The 17,924-nt window shown below is 42.9% G+C and overlaps 1 protein-coding gene across 1 annotated transcript in view; it reads left to right on the top strand.

Annotated features, from left to right (window-relative positions):
* The first annotated feature begins 207 nt into the window (after nucleotides 1-207).
* LOC129855554 (protein Niban 1-like) overlaps nucleotides 208-17,924 on the top strand; it is a 29,477-nt gene continuing 11,760 nt past the window's right edge. Inside the window, 8 exon segments of the mRNA XM_055923341.1 lie at nucleotides 208-671; nucleotides 12,019-12,149; nucleotides 12,255-12,380; nucleotides 12,769-12,889; nucleotides 15,078-15,242; nucleotides 15,693-15,808; nucleotides 16,206-16,310; nucleotides 16,407-16,569. Of these exon segments, the coding sequence (XP_055779316.1) occupies nucleotides 617-671; nucleotides 12,019-12,149; nucleotides 12,255-12,380; nucleotides 12,769-12,889; nucleotides 15,078-15,242; nucleotides 15,693-15,808; nucleotides 16,206-16,310; nucleotides 16,407-16,569 (982 nt within the window). The 5' untranslated portion in view covers nucleotides 208-616.

Raw genomic sequence — 17,924 nt, 5'->3', positions numbered from 1 at the left:
GTGCCATAATAGCATGTTGCAAAGTTGATATCAACGTTTAAAAACGTAGGGTCGCTACATTTATTGTTATTCGTGGTCGTAAACATTATATTGAGTTTATTATATGAGGGGGAGGGTGTTCAATTCATTTTACAGTACAAGGGGAGGGTCATGTGAAAATATTTTTCAATTTGGGGAGGGGGTGATATTTTTTTATGACAGCTTGAGTTGGACAAGCACCCGCTAAATGAAAGATTGATTGAGGCTGCCTGCTCCCATTTTGTGGGAATCGGCTGTTTGGTGTCGGCTGTTTGGTGTCTTGTATTTTCCATACCAGACTGAGGTTAATATCTTGCCTCCTGGCGTGAGGCAATACGAATCTACATCTTTAGGGCCGATGAATAAACGAGATGATGAACGAGAACGAGGAAGTCGCGCTTGTGGGATGGGGAGTTCACAATAACAGCTGGACTGTCCACTCTATCAACGCCCGCCTGTCATTGAATGACAGTCACTGAGCGGAAGACAGAAAGAGGCGTCTCCACCGTGCGGCGCCACGATCGATGCGACACAGTACACCTGAGGAGTGAACCATACCTGCGGAGAGTAGACTCTTCTCCAAAACCAGCTCGCCAACATGGGGTTATCACCTTCTAGTCTCCTAGATGAACATGGATCCAACTACATACGAGGTAAAGGAACAACTTTACAAAATGATTATGTGTGCTCATACTTTGTCTGCTCCAGACGCGGTTGCGTGGTAGTCTGTACCTGCGAGAGTGGCAAGATTACGCAACTCTGTTTTCCGCGGACAAATTTTACAAACCAATTTAATGAACTTTTTTTAAAAAATTGACACCGTCTTCAATATTTTGTTCCACTGTCGCATAGGCTGCTACCCACTGGGCACATACGTGAGTATAACGTCTAGTTTTGATTTAGGTTAATTTGGTTGAGTTGTCAAATAAGGTTAATTCAACACATAATCAACAACAAATGTCATCCTGTTTTTGGATTTAGGTTAAATTGGGTGTAAAAAATCCGAAATTCCCTTATGTTAATGACTTTTACAAATCCAATCAGTTTTCCACATTGATTCAAAGACATCATATATTTTTGGCGGGGTTGAAATGACGTGGAAACAGTGTTGATTCAACCAGTTTTTGCCCAGTGGTTAGCTTGATTTGGTCTTTCTCAGTGGAACTGTTTTTTTTCTATTCATCATATCTTTTCACCTGATATGCTTGGTCAAGAAAATACAGATACAATGCCTTCGGAAAGTTTCAGACCCCCTTGACTTTTTCCAAATGTTGTTACGTTACAGCCTTATTCAAAAATGTATTAACAAAAAAAAACAAGATTTTTATATATATATATATATATAAAAAACATAAATACCTTATTTACATAAGTATTCAGACCCTTTGCTATGAGACTCAAAATTGAGCTCAGGTGCATCCTGTTTCCATTGATCATCCTTGAGATGTGTCTACAACTTGATTGGAGTCCACCTGTGGTAAATTCAATTGATTGGACATGATTTGGAAAGGCACAGACCTGTCCATATAAGGTCCCACAGTTGACAGTGCATGTCAGAGCAAAAACCAAGCCATGAGGTCGAAGGAATTGTCCGTAGAGCTCCGAGACAGGATTGTGTCAAGGCACAGATCTGGGGAAGGGTACAAAATATTTTTACTGCATTGAAGGTCCCCAGGAACTCCATTATTCTTAAATGGAAGAAGTTTGGAACTACCAATACTCTTCCTCTTCCACAAACAAATTAAGAAAGAAAGAAATTCCACAAATTAAGTGTTGATGTCTTCACTATTATTATTCTACAATGTAGAAATTAGTAAAAATAAAGAAAAAACATGGAATGAGTAGGTGTGTCAAAAGTTTTGATTGGTACTGAATGTTTGACTAACACTTGAGGATCCTACTATGTAAAAATATCAAATCACCAATTGCTTGGTCAATGTCATCTGAGAAAGATCAAAAGTTCAAAATCTGCAGGAGGCGTGGATGGTCACTGGTGTGATGTGATGTGGCTGTAGGACACATCACGCTACATCACTAGCCTGAGACAGACTGGAGATGTGGAGAGAACAGCAAATAAATATACATCGGAGCATAGGAGGATGTCATGGGAATTATACAGTAGCCTCATAGAACCTTCCTGAAATAACCTTTTGGAGTTTCACCCTAGTCCTGGTTCTGCTGTTTGTCTGTATCTGGCAGGGCTTTATCAAGTAAGGTCACCCCTTCTAGCCGTGCAGGCAGCTGAAAAGTGAGAAGCAGTCAAAAAGTTCCTGGACCTGTTTTACCTTTCTCTCTTCAGGTTACCATGGTGTCTATTGAGAGACATATGGGTGGGGACTGTGGACAAAGGATTATTATCTCTCTCTTTCTCTCATTTGTTGTTTGTGTGTATGTGTGTATGTGTGTGTGTGTTAGCAGGTGCTAATGGACAGTGCTTTCGGATGTTAAGCTTTGGCTATGTCATTCTCTACCATAAACAACTATCTGAAATGAATAATAACAGAGATTTGCATAATTGTACATTAATAATGATGCGCCGATATGACATTTTTGGCCGATACTGATATCCAATATTTTCCTAGCCCCCCCCCCCCCCCCCCCCCCCCCCAAAAAAAACGATACCGATAACCGATATTTAAAATTTTAGCTGCCTTTTAAGCATTCTAGTACAGGTAAATAGTTAACACACACACATGGACACAGCGGTCTAAGGCACTGCATCTCAGTGCAAGAGGTGTCACTACAGTCCCTGGTTTGAATCCAGGCTGTATCACATCCGTCCGGGTTTGGCCGGGGTAGGCCGTCATTGTAAATAAGAATTTGTTCTTAACTGACTTGCCTAGTTAAATAATTTTACACACACTGACCAAGAAGTAATTTTGTTGGCCATTACTTATGTCCCCATTACCAGTAAAACATAATCAAAACCTATTTCTTTCACTTACTTGCTGTGTTGTTTCATTGTTCATTTGTTCAGTCGTTTCATTCTCAACCAGGATTTCATCATACATGTCAAGCAGTGAAGTTTCAGCTCTGTCTGTCCGTGGCCTCTCTTCCTCGGTGTGCACTGTCACTGTGTCTGTTTCCATCTTGTCCAGCTGTGTATGTAACATTTCACAAAAACCCTGTTTCTTGTCTGCATCGAAGTAGCGGTCCTTGTACATAGCATCGAGCATGGTGGCGACACAGTAAAGAGAGAATGCCACCGAATCGCTTGTTCACAGCCTGTGTCGGCAGGTTTGTTGAGCAGGCGTTTCAATGCCATGACAGAGGGTATCACGTCTGCTGCAGGCGCAGTTGATGACCTTATTTCTCGAGTCAGTTGTTCGAATGGAGCTGGCTAGTGTGTTCATGTTTCCATGTTTCAAACATGTTCTCAAATGCCATTGAAATGGCAGCAGCGGTATGACAAGCAGCACATTCATGAGCATGCAAAACGACTTTCCTCAGTACGAAATCCTTGAGGACCCACTGTGCTGTCAGACTCAGCATGCTCATGGGGCTGATATCGCTGGTCCAAATGTCAGTCGTGAAGCTAATAGCAGTTACTGTGTAACTCCGGTAGGACAACATCTGAAAAATAGCGCACTTGGTAGTGTGTAACGGTGCTCGACCAATCGGCGAAAGCCAACATCACCCACGACAGAGAACGGTTGATTGTCAAGAGCAATGAATTCCATTATCTTGGCGTTAATGGATTTCGCCTTTGAGTTGTCTCGCTGAAATTTTCTTACTCTTTCAAATGACTGCTCGACTTGTTGACTGCTCAATCCACACAGCAGACATTGTGGGCTAGGTTAGGAATGCTGTGTTGCATGTGTAGCACAACATTTTACGTGGCGTCATTAATACCTAGTAGTATACCTATTAAGTTAGAGTAGCAGTGGTCGAGTGTATTACCCCCGCGCGTAGTGCAATCAATATGATGATAGAATTTAGGTAGTCTTGTTCTCAAATTTGCTTTGTTAAATTCCCAGCTACAATAAATGCAGCCTCAGGATATATGGTTTCCAGTTTACATAGTCCACTGAAGTTCCTTGAGGGCCGTCGTGGTATCTGCTTGAGGGGGAATGTACACAGCTGTGAAGATAACTGATGAGAATTCTCTGGGAAGGTTATATGGTTGGCATTTGATTGTGAGGAATTCTGGGTCAGTTGAACAGAAGGACTTGAGATCCTGTATGTTGTTATGATTACACCATGAGTCGTTAATCATGAAGCATACACCCAGCCCTTCCTATTCCTAGAGAGGTGTTTATCTCTGTCTGCGCGATGCATGGAGAAGCCCGGTGGCTGTACCGATTCCGACAACATATCCCGAGAGAACCATGTTTCCGTGAAACAGAGAATGTTACGATCTCTGATGTCTCTCTGGAAGGCAACCCTTGCTCGAATTTCGTGTACCTTGTTGTCAAGAGACTGGACATTGACGAGTAGTATATTCGGGAGCTTTTGGCGATGTGTACGTCTACGGAGCCTGACCAGGAGGCCTCTCCGTCTGCCCCATCTGCGGCGCCATTGTCTTGGGTCGGCTTCTGGGATTAGATCCATTGTCCTCGGAAGTGGTCCAAACAGAGAATCTGCTTTGGGAAAGTCTTATTCCTGGTCGTAATGTTGGTAAGTTGACGTCTCTCTTATATCCAATAGTTCTTCCCGGCTGTATGTAATAAAAATTAAGATTTCCTGGGACAACGATGTAAGAAATAATACATAAAAAACAGAATACTGCATAGTTTCCTAAGGACTTGAAGCGAGGCAAACATCTCTGTCAGCACCATCTCACAAGTGATAGGCTAATATTTTCACACATCAGACTATACTTGATTTAATCTTGTCTTTACATTAGAGGTCGACCGATTATGATTTTTCAACACCGATACCAATTATTGGAGGACCAAAAAAGCAGATGCCGATTCTTATTTTTTTATTTGTAATAATGACAATTACAACAATACTGAATGAACACTTATTTTAACTTAATATAATACATCAATAAAATCAATTTAGCCTCAAATAAATAATGAAACATGTCCAATTTGGTTTAAATAATGCAAAAACAAAATGTTGGAGAGAAAGTAAAAGTGCAATATGTGCCATGTAGAAAAGCTAACGTTTAAGTTCCTTGCTCAGAACATGAGAACATATGAAAGCTGGTGGTTCCTTTCAACATGAGTCTTCAATATTCCCGGGTGAGAAGTTTTAGGTTGTAGTTATTATAGGAATTATAGGACTATTTCTCTCTATACCATTTGTATTTAATTTACCTTTGACTATTGGATGTTCTTATAGGCACTTTAGTATTGCCAGTGTAACAGTATAGCTTCCGTCCCTCTCCTCGCCCCTACCTGGGCTCGAACCAGGAACACATCAACAACAGCCACCCTCGAAGCATCGTTACCCATCGCTCCACAAAAGCCGCGGCCCTTGCAGGGCAAGAGGAACAACTACTCCAAGTCTCAGAGCGAGTGACGTTTGAAACGCTATTAGCGCGCACCCCGCTAACTAGCTAGCCATTTCACATTGGTTACACCAGTCTAATCTCGGGAGTTGATAGGCTTGAAGTCATAAACAGCTCAATGCTTGAAGCACAGCAAAGAGCTGCTGGCAAACGCACTAAAGTGCTGTTTGAATGAATGCTTACGAGCCTGCTGCTGCCTACCATCGCTCAGTCAGACTGCTATATCAAATCATAGACTTAATTATAACATAACACACAGAAATACGAGCCTTTGGTCATTAATATGGTCAAATGCGGAAATTATCATTTTGAAAACAAAACGTTCATTCTTTCAGTGAAATATGGAACCGTTCCTGCCTGCCATGCAGGCTCCTCGTGGAGTGCAATGTAAGGCAGATGGTTAGAGTGTTGGACTAGTAATCGGAAGGTTGCAAAAACGAATCCCCGAGCTGACAAGGTAAAAATCTGTCGTTCTGCCTCTGAACAAGGCAGTTAACCCACCGTTCCTAGGCCGTCACTGAAAATAAGAATGCGTTATTAACTGACTTGCCTAGTTAAATAAAGGTGTCCAAAATACCGATCACCGATTGTTATGAAAACTTGAAATCGGTCCTAATTAATCGGTCGACCTCTACTTTACATACACTAAATAATATATGTGTGACATTTATTTTGATTTAGAATGGACCATTATCATATCATGCACCTGTCTCGAAACAGGGGCAGGGGAAATCTTCATCTTTTCACTTAAATAGCGAATGGAGGACGCTATCCCCGTTGTTAATTTTCATTCCAGCCAGGTAGGCTATAATAATGTTATAAAGATAAGCAATGTTCTTAATATTAGGAAAGATAATAAATATATTATGCCTAGCCTATAGAAAGCTGATGGGATCATTCTCCTTTTAATAGAGGCCATCACTCTGTTTTCTCTCGCAATTGCACAGCCTATAGAAATGTTGCACAACATGAGCTCATGGGCTCTCATGAAGTGTTTGATTACATTTGCAATGACATCAGAGTGATTAGAGGGATAATAGAGTGCTGAGTACCAGGCAGTTAGCACGTTTGGTATTTTCTGATAGTGGATAAAACGCTGCAGATCTGACGTAGTTTTAAGGGTACGAATTCAACATATTTTATACTAAGTTTGTCTGTTGAAATTTGGTTACCATGATGACATAGTCCTGTGTTTGAAATGCCACCCTCAAATAACAGGCGATGACTTTTTCAAATCCAATGTATTTTCCAACAAGATTCCATGTCATAATACGTTGACAAATTACATTGAAACAATGTCGATTCAACCAGTTTGTGCCCAGTGGGCTGTGACACCTTGAGCAAGAGAGAGAGCAAGTGTCAGGGAGAGAGAGAGAGCAAGTGTCAGGGAGAGAGAGAGAGCAAGTGTCAGGGAGAGAGAGAGAGCAAGTGTCAGGGAGAGAGAGAGAGCAAGTGTCAGGGAGAGAGAGAGAGCAAGTGTCAGGGAGAGAGAGAGAGCAAGTGTCAGGGAGAGAGAGAGAGCAAGTGTCAGGGAGAGAGAGAGAGCAAGTGTCAGGGAGAGAGAGAGAGCAAGTGTCAGGGAGAGAGAGAGAGCAAGTGTCAGGGAGAGAGAGAGAGCAAGTGTCAGGGAGAGAGAGAGAGCAAGTGTCAGGGAGAGAGAGAGAGCAAGTGTCAGGGAGAGAGAGAGAGCAAGTGTCAGGGAGAGAGAGAGAGCAAGTGTCAGGGAGAGAGAGAGAGCAAGTGTCAGGGAGAGAGAGAGAGCAAGTGTCAGGGAGAGAGAGAGAGCAAGTGTCAGGGAGAGAGAGAGAGCAAGTGTCAGGGAGAGAGAGAGAGCAAGTGTCAGAGAGAGAGAGCAAGTGTCAGGGAGAGAGAGAGAGCAAGTGTCAGAGAGAGAGAGCAAGTGTCAGAGAGAGAGAGAGAGCAAGTGTCAGAGAGAGAGAGAGAGCAAGTGTCAGAGAGAGAGAGAGAGCAAGTGTCAGAGAGAGAGAGAGAGCAAGTGTCAGAGAGAGAGAGAGAGCAAGTGTCAGAGAGAGAGAGAGAGCAAGTGTCAGAGAGAGAGAGAGAGCAAGTGTCAGAGAGAGAGAGAGAGCAAGTGTCAGAGAGAGAGAGAGAGCAAGTGTCAGAGAGAGAGAGAGAGCAAGTGTCAGAGAGAGAGAGAGAGAGCAAGTGTCAGAGAGTGAAAGCGAGAGAGAGACACAGAGACTGGATGACCTTGGGCTCAGTAAAGAGAAAATGTAAAAGCTTCCAAAGCTCGTAGTGAAACCGGGAGCAGTATCACACCCCAAAATATGTGAGCTTAGCAGCTCAGGTATGGCTGTGGCTAGGACCAGGTGGCATTTAACATATTACTATTCTGAACTACTATACATTGTCTTGCAGGTTGTAATTCTAAAGTTGTGCTGCATAAGCTAGTTGTAAAGAAAATACACCTATTGTCCACAAAAGCCCTCTTACTCAACATCCCAGGCATTTCCTCACTGTGAGGACAAAGATGCTTATTATAGTACACAGTGGAGAGAGATATTTTTCATTGGGGAAATATTAGACTTGCTTCTGGCTGTCATTCAATGTTACGTTCTTATTACACACATTAGTCCCAGCATCCCACGGCACCCTGCTATGTCATATCTACCACAGCTGAAGCCTGCAGTGAAACCAATGTTGTCACAGTCGATACATCACTTGAGGTCGCCAGTACAGCAACACTATTGCTAACTGATACTGAGGAGCAGGTCATGGCGATAATAGAACACACCTCGCAATCTCATCTGAGCACAGAACCCTTTTTGACTGTGACAACACCCACTCCACAGAATTAGGCTGCAGAACCTCCTTTCCATAATGCAATACATGGGGTTGTGGATGGATGATGTAATGGTATAGCCTGTTGAGCTTGCCCTCCTTCAACAGAACACTATTTACACACAGTTGTAAACTCCCCCCTGTGAGCCAGCTCTGGATTGGCCAGCCTGATCGCAGGAAGCTTAGTATGTAAAACCATGACTGTTTATCATTGCTTTAACTTTCAAAGCTCAGCAGATATGCAAACGCTATGTGACAGGCTGGCAGCCAGCGGGGGAGTGTGTGACTAGTAGGGTTGCACATTGAGGAATATTCAGGTGGAAACTTTCCCTGGGAATAAACAGAAATGTGCAAATTAATACAATTTAAATGTAGACGTTTTTTGCATTGGATATATTTCCATATCAAATGGAGACATACAAACCTTTTACCTTATACGTAGACAATTGCAAATGATTAAATCCTTCCAATAGAAATCAATTATTTAGTTACGAATTTTACTTGAATGAAATTAGTTGACTCTTCACATGGGATGATTTCACTGAACAAAAGGGAATATTGAAGGATCCCCAATGATCCATCGCATCTCCCAAAAACATTTTCAGCATATATCTGTTAAAGGATAGTCTAGAAACTAAAGCTCTGGTTGTCTTCCTCTCAGGCTTCCATGTCTTCTCCCTGGACCTCCTCAATGTCCACCTCTTGAACATCAGACTGAGGCCTCATCTTCACTGTCACTTTCCAACCTTGTTGAGGATAGATTGTTGTCAGGCTCAAAAAGCCTCACATTTTCCCAGATGGCCACCAATTTTTCAACCCTTGTATTGGTCAGCCTGTTACGTGCTTTGGTGTGTGTTCCCAAACAAGGACCAGTTGCGCTCCGAGGCGGCTGATGTTGGGATTTGGAGGATGATGGAGGCAACAGGGGAAAGAGCCTCAGATCCACAAAGTCCCTTCCACCAGGTGGCTGGTGAGACATGTTGGCACGACTGCTATATTGCATCTCCATCCCAAAGCCCTTGTGTTACACACGCCTCTTGGAGGGAACGCAACACCCTGCTACACTCACCTCCCCGTGGAGTGAAAGAGGTATGTGACTGTAGGTGCAGGAAAGGATAAACAGATGCAGAATATATTACCATTAACAGCAAATGTATTTCTTCACACGGTAATTTGGGGAAAAGGGGCTGGACGGAACCAAAGCAAAGAAAGTAAAAGAGCCCTATCTCCTACCTACCCACAACTTACCTAACTAGCACACTAACCAAAGTACAGGGGATGGGCCACCCAGGTCTTACCTAGTGTGCATAGACATAGTACATACTACGGGTATATGTATGCCCGCAGGCCTCCTGCCAAAGCACTCCCAAGGTGCCTTCCCCTTCCCCTTCCCCCCTGGGAACAAATGAAACAGAACAATACAAACTTAAAGTGAACAATTTCACTAATCAAAATCACAGTCCTATGGCATACACAAACGTCAGCAGGACCGGCTACAAAATAATTTACAAAAATTCATCGAGACCAACAACGTAACACAGGACATAGCAAGAAGCTCCCTCCTAACAAAGGAACACGGGATTTTAAAGCTGCAGAAGGAGTCGGTAATTGAAAACAGCTGTATCTCCTGACGAGAGGGCGGGGTCAGAGCTCCAATCATCAATGGGGCCGACCAATCAGCTGCTTAGGACTTCAGGAAGCCATTTCCTGAAATACACACATAAGCACATACAAATCCACAACAACACGGATACTGGGGTACGGAACACCGGAACACCTTGCTTGGAAGTGTACTTCGCCAGGCTGCCAAGAACCTTGCCCACATCCAGGCCTAGGTGGCGAGACACGGTAGTGATGACACACTGTGATGTGTGATGTGAGGGTAGGACTCCTCCGCTTTAGACCAAGCAGCCTTCATGTTCGCAGCATTGTCTGTCACCAGTGCAAAAACCTTCTGTGGTCCAAGGTCATTGATGACTGCCTTCAGCCCATCTGCAATGTAGAGACCGGTGTGTCTGTTGTCCCTTGTGTCTGTGCTCTTGTAGAATACTAGTTGAATACTAGTAGAATATTATTCCTTGCCCACGAACATTCGACCACCCATCAGAGATGATTGCAATACAGTCTGCTTTCTCTATGATTTGCTTTACCTTCACTTGAACTCTGTTGATCTCTGCATCCAGCAAATGAGTAGATAAAGCATGTCTGGTTGGAGGGGAGTATGCTGGGTAAAGAACATTCAGAAATCTCTTCCAATACACATTGCCTGTGAGCATCAGAGGTGAACCGGTTGCGTACACAGCTCGAGTATGACATAACATCAGCATTTCTCTGACTACGTTTCTCCATTGTGTCAAAAAAAACTCTGATTCCAGGAGGACCATGAGCTGTTGCTATCGATAAGGTGTCTGATTCATCATTTTCACATCGAATAGAAGTAGAGGGACTTTTGTCAGAGGTTGCGTTTTGTGAGCGCTGAGGAAACTTTATGCACTTGGCCAGATGATTCTGCATTTGGGACAGTATTTGCAAATGTACACAGCTTTTCCTTCCACATTAACTGCAGTGAAATGTCTCCACACATCAGATAGTGCCATGGCATTTTCAAATCAAAGTCAAATCAAAGTTTATTTGTCACATGTGCTGAATACAACAGGTTACCTTACAGTGAAATGCTTACTTACAAGCCCTAACCAACAGTGCAAATTTGAAGTAAAAAATAGGTATTAGGTAAACAAAAAATAGCTATTAGGTAAACAACAACAAATGAAAAGAAAACAGTAAAATGACAGTGAAAATAACAGTAGCGAGGCAATATATAGTTGGTACCGGTTAGTTGGGCTAATTGAGGTAATATGTACATATAGTTAAAGTGACTATGCATAGATGATAAACAGAGAGTAGCAGCAGCGTAAAAGAGGGGGTTGGCGGGTGAGGGGTGGCGGGACACAATGCAAATAGTCCGGGTAGCCAATGTGCTGGGGGCACCGGTTAGTTGGGCTAATTGAGGTGATATGTGTGTGAATGTATAGTTAAAGTGACTATGAATAGATGATAAACAGAGTAGCAGCAGCATAAAAGAGGGGTTGGCGGAGGGGGAGTGGCGGGACACAATCCACTCCCGTAGCCAGGGGAATTTGTATACCAGAAATTATTTATTTTACTTATGTGTGTGTAAAATGTTACTGTTCTCAGATGTTTTATTACTAGATTTTAGATTTCGTTGCTAAATGCTATATATACAGTTTTTAGCTGGAATGGAATGTTCATATGCTGTATATTTGACTGATATGTGGTTGTCTCACCTAGCTATCTTAAGATGAATGCACTAACTTTGATGTTGATAAACCTAGCAGTACTACTTATTTCTGTAAAAGTGAGGCGGATATATACTGTAGCGTTATGCAAAAAAACATGATTATTTGTCTCTCTCTAAAATGAAACCATCATGTGATAGATTTGAACCAAATACATGTCTGTCATTGAACAACCCTATGTCATGATTAGATAGTGAAAAAACACCAATCTCTTTCATACGTTTTTTAAACAATAAAATTGAATATGCCAACTTAAAAAAAATATATACATATTGATTAATTTGAAGTAAACCTCACGAAGCGGCCCCTTTAGAACCTCCCCTTTTTCCGCTCAATTACGGGACTACTAGCAGGTGTTCTTAATGTTTTGTATATTTAGTGTATAATGCTATTTACTGTATGTTTGGGTGATGTTGTTTGTAGGTTGTGCAGAGGCAGAGTTGAAAGAGTTCAGTCCCCACTACAGGACACAGTACTCTGTGGTCTTCTTCTCCCAAGTCCAGGATGAGCTGCAGCAGCCAAAAGAGAAAATAAAACAGCTCCTCAAACAGAGGGTAAGGACTGTGTGCGTGTGTGCGTGTGCGTATGTGTTCAATGGATCTCTCCATTGATTACCGCTGAGGACATGGTATCAAGACATAATCTCTGTGTTGATCCAGGGTCCTCCGGAGGCGGGGGAGGTGCTGTATGAGGAACAAGTCTTTCATTTTGAAGCAACCAGGTGGGAAGAGAGGTACGTGGTGGTGCGTGGCAACTACTGCCTGGAGTGCCACAGCAGCTTCGAGGTGAGCAGGACATTCTTATGACACTATTTTTAACAGCCATAAGGAGGACATAGTCATTGGGGTGGCAGGGTAGCCTAGTGGTTAGAGCGTTGGACTAGCCACCGAAAGGTTGCAAGTTCAAATCCCCGTGCTGACAAAGTACAAATCTGTCATTCTGCCCCTGAACAGGAAGTTAACCCACTGTTCCTAGGCCATCATTGAAAATAAGAATTTGTTCTTTAACTGACTTGCCTAGTTAAATAAAGGTAAAAAAAAAAAAAAAATGTGGAGACATTTTGTCTGAATAGGTGAATGAATAAGCAGCATAAGAAAAGTGTATACAGTATTTGAGCTAAATAAATAACAGAAAAATTGAAGTAGACCTGGTGCAGTGACTCCTTTCTTCCAGACCTTTGTGAAGGGTGTGCCCCCGCGCCACAAGCTGCTGCCAACAGGGGGCACAGTGCTCACCACAGAAGAGAAATACATGGCCATGGTGGACAAATGCTTCCCTGTTTCTGAAACCAACAGTGAGTATATCATGTAATAGGATGTCCGTTTTGGGTATCCATACTTGTGTATGACATGCACAGATTCAGTTAGGTAAAGGAAGCAAACTAGCAATGTTGAAACTGACTACCTATGCCGTGCCTCCTTATTAATACATATACAGTACCAATCAAAAGTTTGAATACACCTACTCATTCAAGGGTTATTTTTTATTTGTACTATGTTCTACATTGTAGAATAATATTGAAGACATCAAAACTATGAAATAACACATATGGAATCATATAGTAACCAAAAAAAGTGTTAAACAAATCAAAATATATTTTATATTTGAGATTCTTTAAAGTAGCCACCATATGCCTTGATGACAGCTTTGCACACTCTTGGCATTTTCTCAACCAGCTTCATGAGGTAGTCACCTGGAAGGCATTTCAATTAACAGGTGTGCCTTGTTTGTGGAATTTCTTTCCCTTTTTAAGGCGTTTGAGCCAATCAGTTGTGTTGTGACAAGGTAGGGGTGGTATACAGAAGATGGCCCTATTTGGTAAAATACCAAGTCCATATTATGGCAAGAACAGCTCAAGTTAGCAAAAAGAAACGACAGTCCATCATTAATTATCATTAAGGTCAGTCAATACGGAAAATGTCAAGAACTTTGAAAGTTTCTTCAAGTGCAGTCGCAAAAACCGTCAAGCACTATGATGAAACTGGCTATCATGAGGACCGCCACAGGAAAGGAAGAACCAGAGTCACCTCTGCTGCAGAGGATAAATTCATTAGAGTTACCAGCCTCAGAAATCGTCAATTAACTGCACCTCAGATTGCAGCCCAAATTAAGGCTTCACAGAGTTCAAGTAACAGACACATCTCAACATCAACTGTTCAGAGAAGACTGTGTGAATCAGGCCTTCATTGTCGAAATTGGTGCAAAAAAAACACTACTAAAGGACACCAATAAGAAGAAGTGTCTTGCTTGGGCCATGAAACAAGAGCAGTGGACATTAGACCGGTGGAAATCTGTCCTTTGGTCTGAGGAGTACAAATTTGCGATTTTTGGTTCCAACTGCTGTGTCTTTGTGAGACGCAGAGTAGGTGAACGGATGATCTGCGCATGTGTGGTTCCCACCATGAAGCATGGAGGAGGAGGTGTTGGGGTGCATCACTGTAGGTGATTTATTTTTAATTCAAGGCACACTTGACGAGCATGGCTACCACAGCATTCTGGTTGGCCTGTGTGTTATCACAGTTACACCACACCATGCAGAATGCCAAGAGTGTGCAAAGCTGTCAAGGCAAAGGGTGGCTACTTTGAAGAATCTCAAATATACAATATATTTTGATTTGTTAACACTTTTTTGGTTACTACATAATTCCATGTGTTATTTCATAGTTTTGATGTCTTCACTATTATTCTACAATGTAGAAAATAGTCAAAATTAAGAATAACCCTTGAATGAGTAGGTGGGTGTGTGTGAGTGAGTGTGTCTGGCTTAAGTTACACGCCCTGTCTGTTGCTACACAACATTGCGCACTCACAATGGTAATCCCTTCTTGCAGACAGTCTCTATGTGGGGTTTGCTTCGTTTCCTACTTGTCTAGTGAAATGTCAATGCAAATACCCTGGAAACAAACATTCTGGCCTAAAACCTGTTCAAACCTGCCTACAGGGACACAGAAACGTAGGGAAACCATTCTTTATATCCGGACTGATAATACCATTCCATCCACTGAGCACTGATACATGCTGTGTCTCTCTGTTGGCAGATTCTTTCATTTAGTTTCTGTTGCCATTCCGAAGTTGCCCAATTTCAGTCTAATACTTTGTTGTTCCCAAAACTCCCACCTCAACTGCTTTTAGATGTGTAGAGAGCACAGTGAGTGGGTGTTCGTTTTTCTCTGGGAGAAGCAGCATTACCTTTCCTATTACGGACGGTCACAAATGCAGACCGAGGCTGTTGTTTTTATCCCACTTGATCCTACGTTTTCTCATGAGAGATGAATACTACCTTAAAATAGATACTTGATCATCAAATGTTTCGTCCTTTGGAATGGCCAGTGTGTTCCTCTACAAAAACCAGGCAGGCTGGTGTGAGTGTGTCTGTGGGTGCGTCTGGGTGGGTGGGTGTATGTGTGGCCCAGCATGATGTGTGTAATAGTAATAGCCAATGTGGTATGACCAACATGGTGATGTGTGTGTTTCCATTGCAGATGTGAATGAAAAGTTTGCCCCTCCTATAATTGGCATGCCTGGACAGTTCCCTGTATACCTCAGGCTTCCGTACCGTAGGGATTACTACTTCTGCTTCCGACAGGATGCTCGCCAAGCTGAATTCCTCTCCATCCTCTCCGACTGCATCCGCCACCAGAACCAAGGTAACTAACCAGCCAGAACGAACGGTTACCATGGTAGCAGGTTCGCCACACCAGCACTGAAGCAAATATGCATAGGCTTAACTTTGAATAACATTTTCATGTAGGGTCTCCTGAAGGAGGAGAGCAAACACAAGGCTCAGTCAGAACTAAGGCCAAGTGTGCAGCCACTCCCCCCCCCCCCCCCCCCCCCCCCCCCCCCACCTCTTGTGTGTATGGGACATAGTGGAAACTCCCTCTAGCCCATGTTTTCACCATGTTTTGTTAGCGCACACTTTGTGGAGACAAGTAGGCAATTGGAACACAGCCCAGATCTGACTTCCTTGTTAAAAGACAGAGAAGCATCACACATTTCTTCCCACTACTCTCTCTCTCTTTCTATCTCTGTCTCTCTCTGTCTCTCTCTCTCTCTCTCTCTCATTCTCTCTATCTCTCTCTCATTCTCTCTCTCAGACTTCCTAAAGAAGAAGACAGTTGAGGTGCAGGCCTTCCTCAAAGCAGTCCACCTCTACAGACAGGAGAAGGGCAGCTATGACTCCTGGAAAATGCTGATTGGCAGTGACGTCAGGGTAGGTTACTGGTTCTGTTTCTATGCTTAAAACACTCACATCAGCAGATACGGATTCCCTTGACACTCTTTCTCTCTCTACCCCCCCCCCCCCATTCCCTGTTAGTTGATTGCAGTATAATTGGGCAATTGTGTGGTCAGGGAGCATTTGTGATACCAGGAAGTTAAGTTAGAGGTGCAGGAAACAACCCATCTTACTGCAAGGAGGCCGCCACTGTCCTACTGCACTCGCACACCTCCGCATTCACTTATTTGTGCGTGTGTGTGTGTGTCAGTATTACTCACCGGCATGTTTTTCAGGGGTAAATCAATCTGCGTGTTCTCATATGATTTGGATGTTTGATATGCATAGGTTCGTAAGATTTGTACAAATACATTGTGTGTTTGTGTGTGTATAGGTACTGGCCAACCTGGTTATGGAGGAGCTGTTGCCCTCTTTGGAGAAGGACATGCTGCCTCATCTAAAAGCCAGGAAGACAGAGAGGAAGAGAGTGTGGTTCGCTGTGAGTCACGCTACCAATACTAAAGTATGATGATAATGACCCGTGTGCGTGTGTTTATTTCATTAAACCCTAACCCCTCTCTATTCTGCACCACAGACCGTAGAAGCGGCCTATATCCTGGTGCAGGAGTGTCTATTTGAGGGTATGTCTGCTCTGAAGGAGGAGTGTAGGAAGGCAACTCACCAGCAGGAGGTGCTGATACGCTCTGATATGGACCAGATCCTCAACTCCAGAACCTACCTGGAGGGAAAACTACGAGGTACCGACTAACCCTGGAGAGAGAATCAATCCAAAATCTGCCCCCATACTATACTTGTTTACGGTTAGGGGTTCATTTAGAAATCAGCAAGAGAGTTAGGGCTATGCAGCTCTCAGTCACTACAACATTTTTACATTTTACATTTTAAGTCATTTAGCAGACGCTCTTATCCAGAGCGACTTACAAGTACATACATTCATACTTTTTTTGTACTGGCCCCCCGTGGGAATCGAACCCACAACCCTGGCGTTGCAAGCGCCATGCTCTACCAACTGAGCCACACGGGACAAACAGGCTGTACAAATGCAATCCTTTACTTGTAATTTGTCACATGATACTGTTTTACATGAATATGGCAGATTAACTGCATGTATTTGTGTGTGTGTGTGTGTGTGTATAACTATACTTGTGGGGACCAAAAGCCCCCACAAGAATAGTGAACAAACAAAAAAATGGACTAACGGGACATTTTGTTAGTCCCCACAAGATCAAATGCTATTTCCAGGGGGTATAAGGTTAAGGTTAGAATTAGTGTTAGGGTTAGAATTAGGTTTACGGTTAGTGTTAGGAGCTAGGGTTAGTTTAAGGGTTAGGAGCTAGGGTTAGGTTTAGGGTTAACGTTAGGTTTTCGGATTAAGGCTAGGGGTTAAGGAAAATAGGATTTTGAATGGGACTGAATTGTGTGTGCCCGCAAAGGTTAGTTATACAAGACTGTGTGTGTGTGTGTGCGCGCATGTTCGTGCATGCGTGTTTGCGTACGTGTGAGATTGTGTGTGTCTGATTTTAGGGGGCTGGGTAGACCTGTTGGAGATCCAGCAGGGCTTAGGTCAGGGTGTGGTATTGGGGCGTTGGTGTACATTATTCTTTTGTTCTGTTCAGTGTTGTTGACACTGATACCTAGCTAACTCCCTGGGAGAGTGAATGTCTCTGTGGGGACAGTAAATGCCACCCAGCAGATTTGATGACTGTACACTGGACTTTATACAATATTCGTGCTCAGGCAGTTTACACACAAGCCATGACAATACCATCCGTTCAACGAGTTACAATTATCCATTTTAGTCAGCAGCACTTAAGATAGATAACTTGTTTTATATTCATTAAACGCTGTTTTTATTGCATTAATGGAACAGGAGCACTATAGATTCAATCCAGAGAGAGCTTAAACTATGATTCAATGTACAGTACTGTATCTTGTTCTATTGACCAAGCCCTAGCTTGTAGCCAGTTTATCAGAGCAGCTAATGAATGTATCTGTCCTACTGTAGCCAGTTTATCAGAGCAGCTAATGAATGTATCTGTCCTCCTGTAGCCAGTTTATCAGAGCAGCTAATGAATGTATCTGTCCTACTGTA

The sequence above is a fragment of the Salvelinus fontinalis genome, chromosome 5 (genome assembly GCF_029448725.1).
Source record: "Salvelinus fontinalis isolate EN_2023a chromosome 5, ASM2944872v1, whole genome shotgun sequence".
Lineage (NCBI taxonomy): Eukaryota > Metazoa > Chordata > Actinopteri > Salmoniformes > Salmonidae > Salvelinus > Salvelinus fontinalis.
This window is presented reverse-complemented; position numbering and strand designations above follow the sequence as displayed.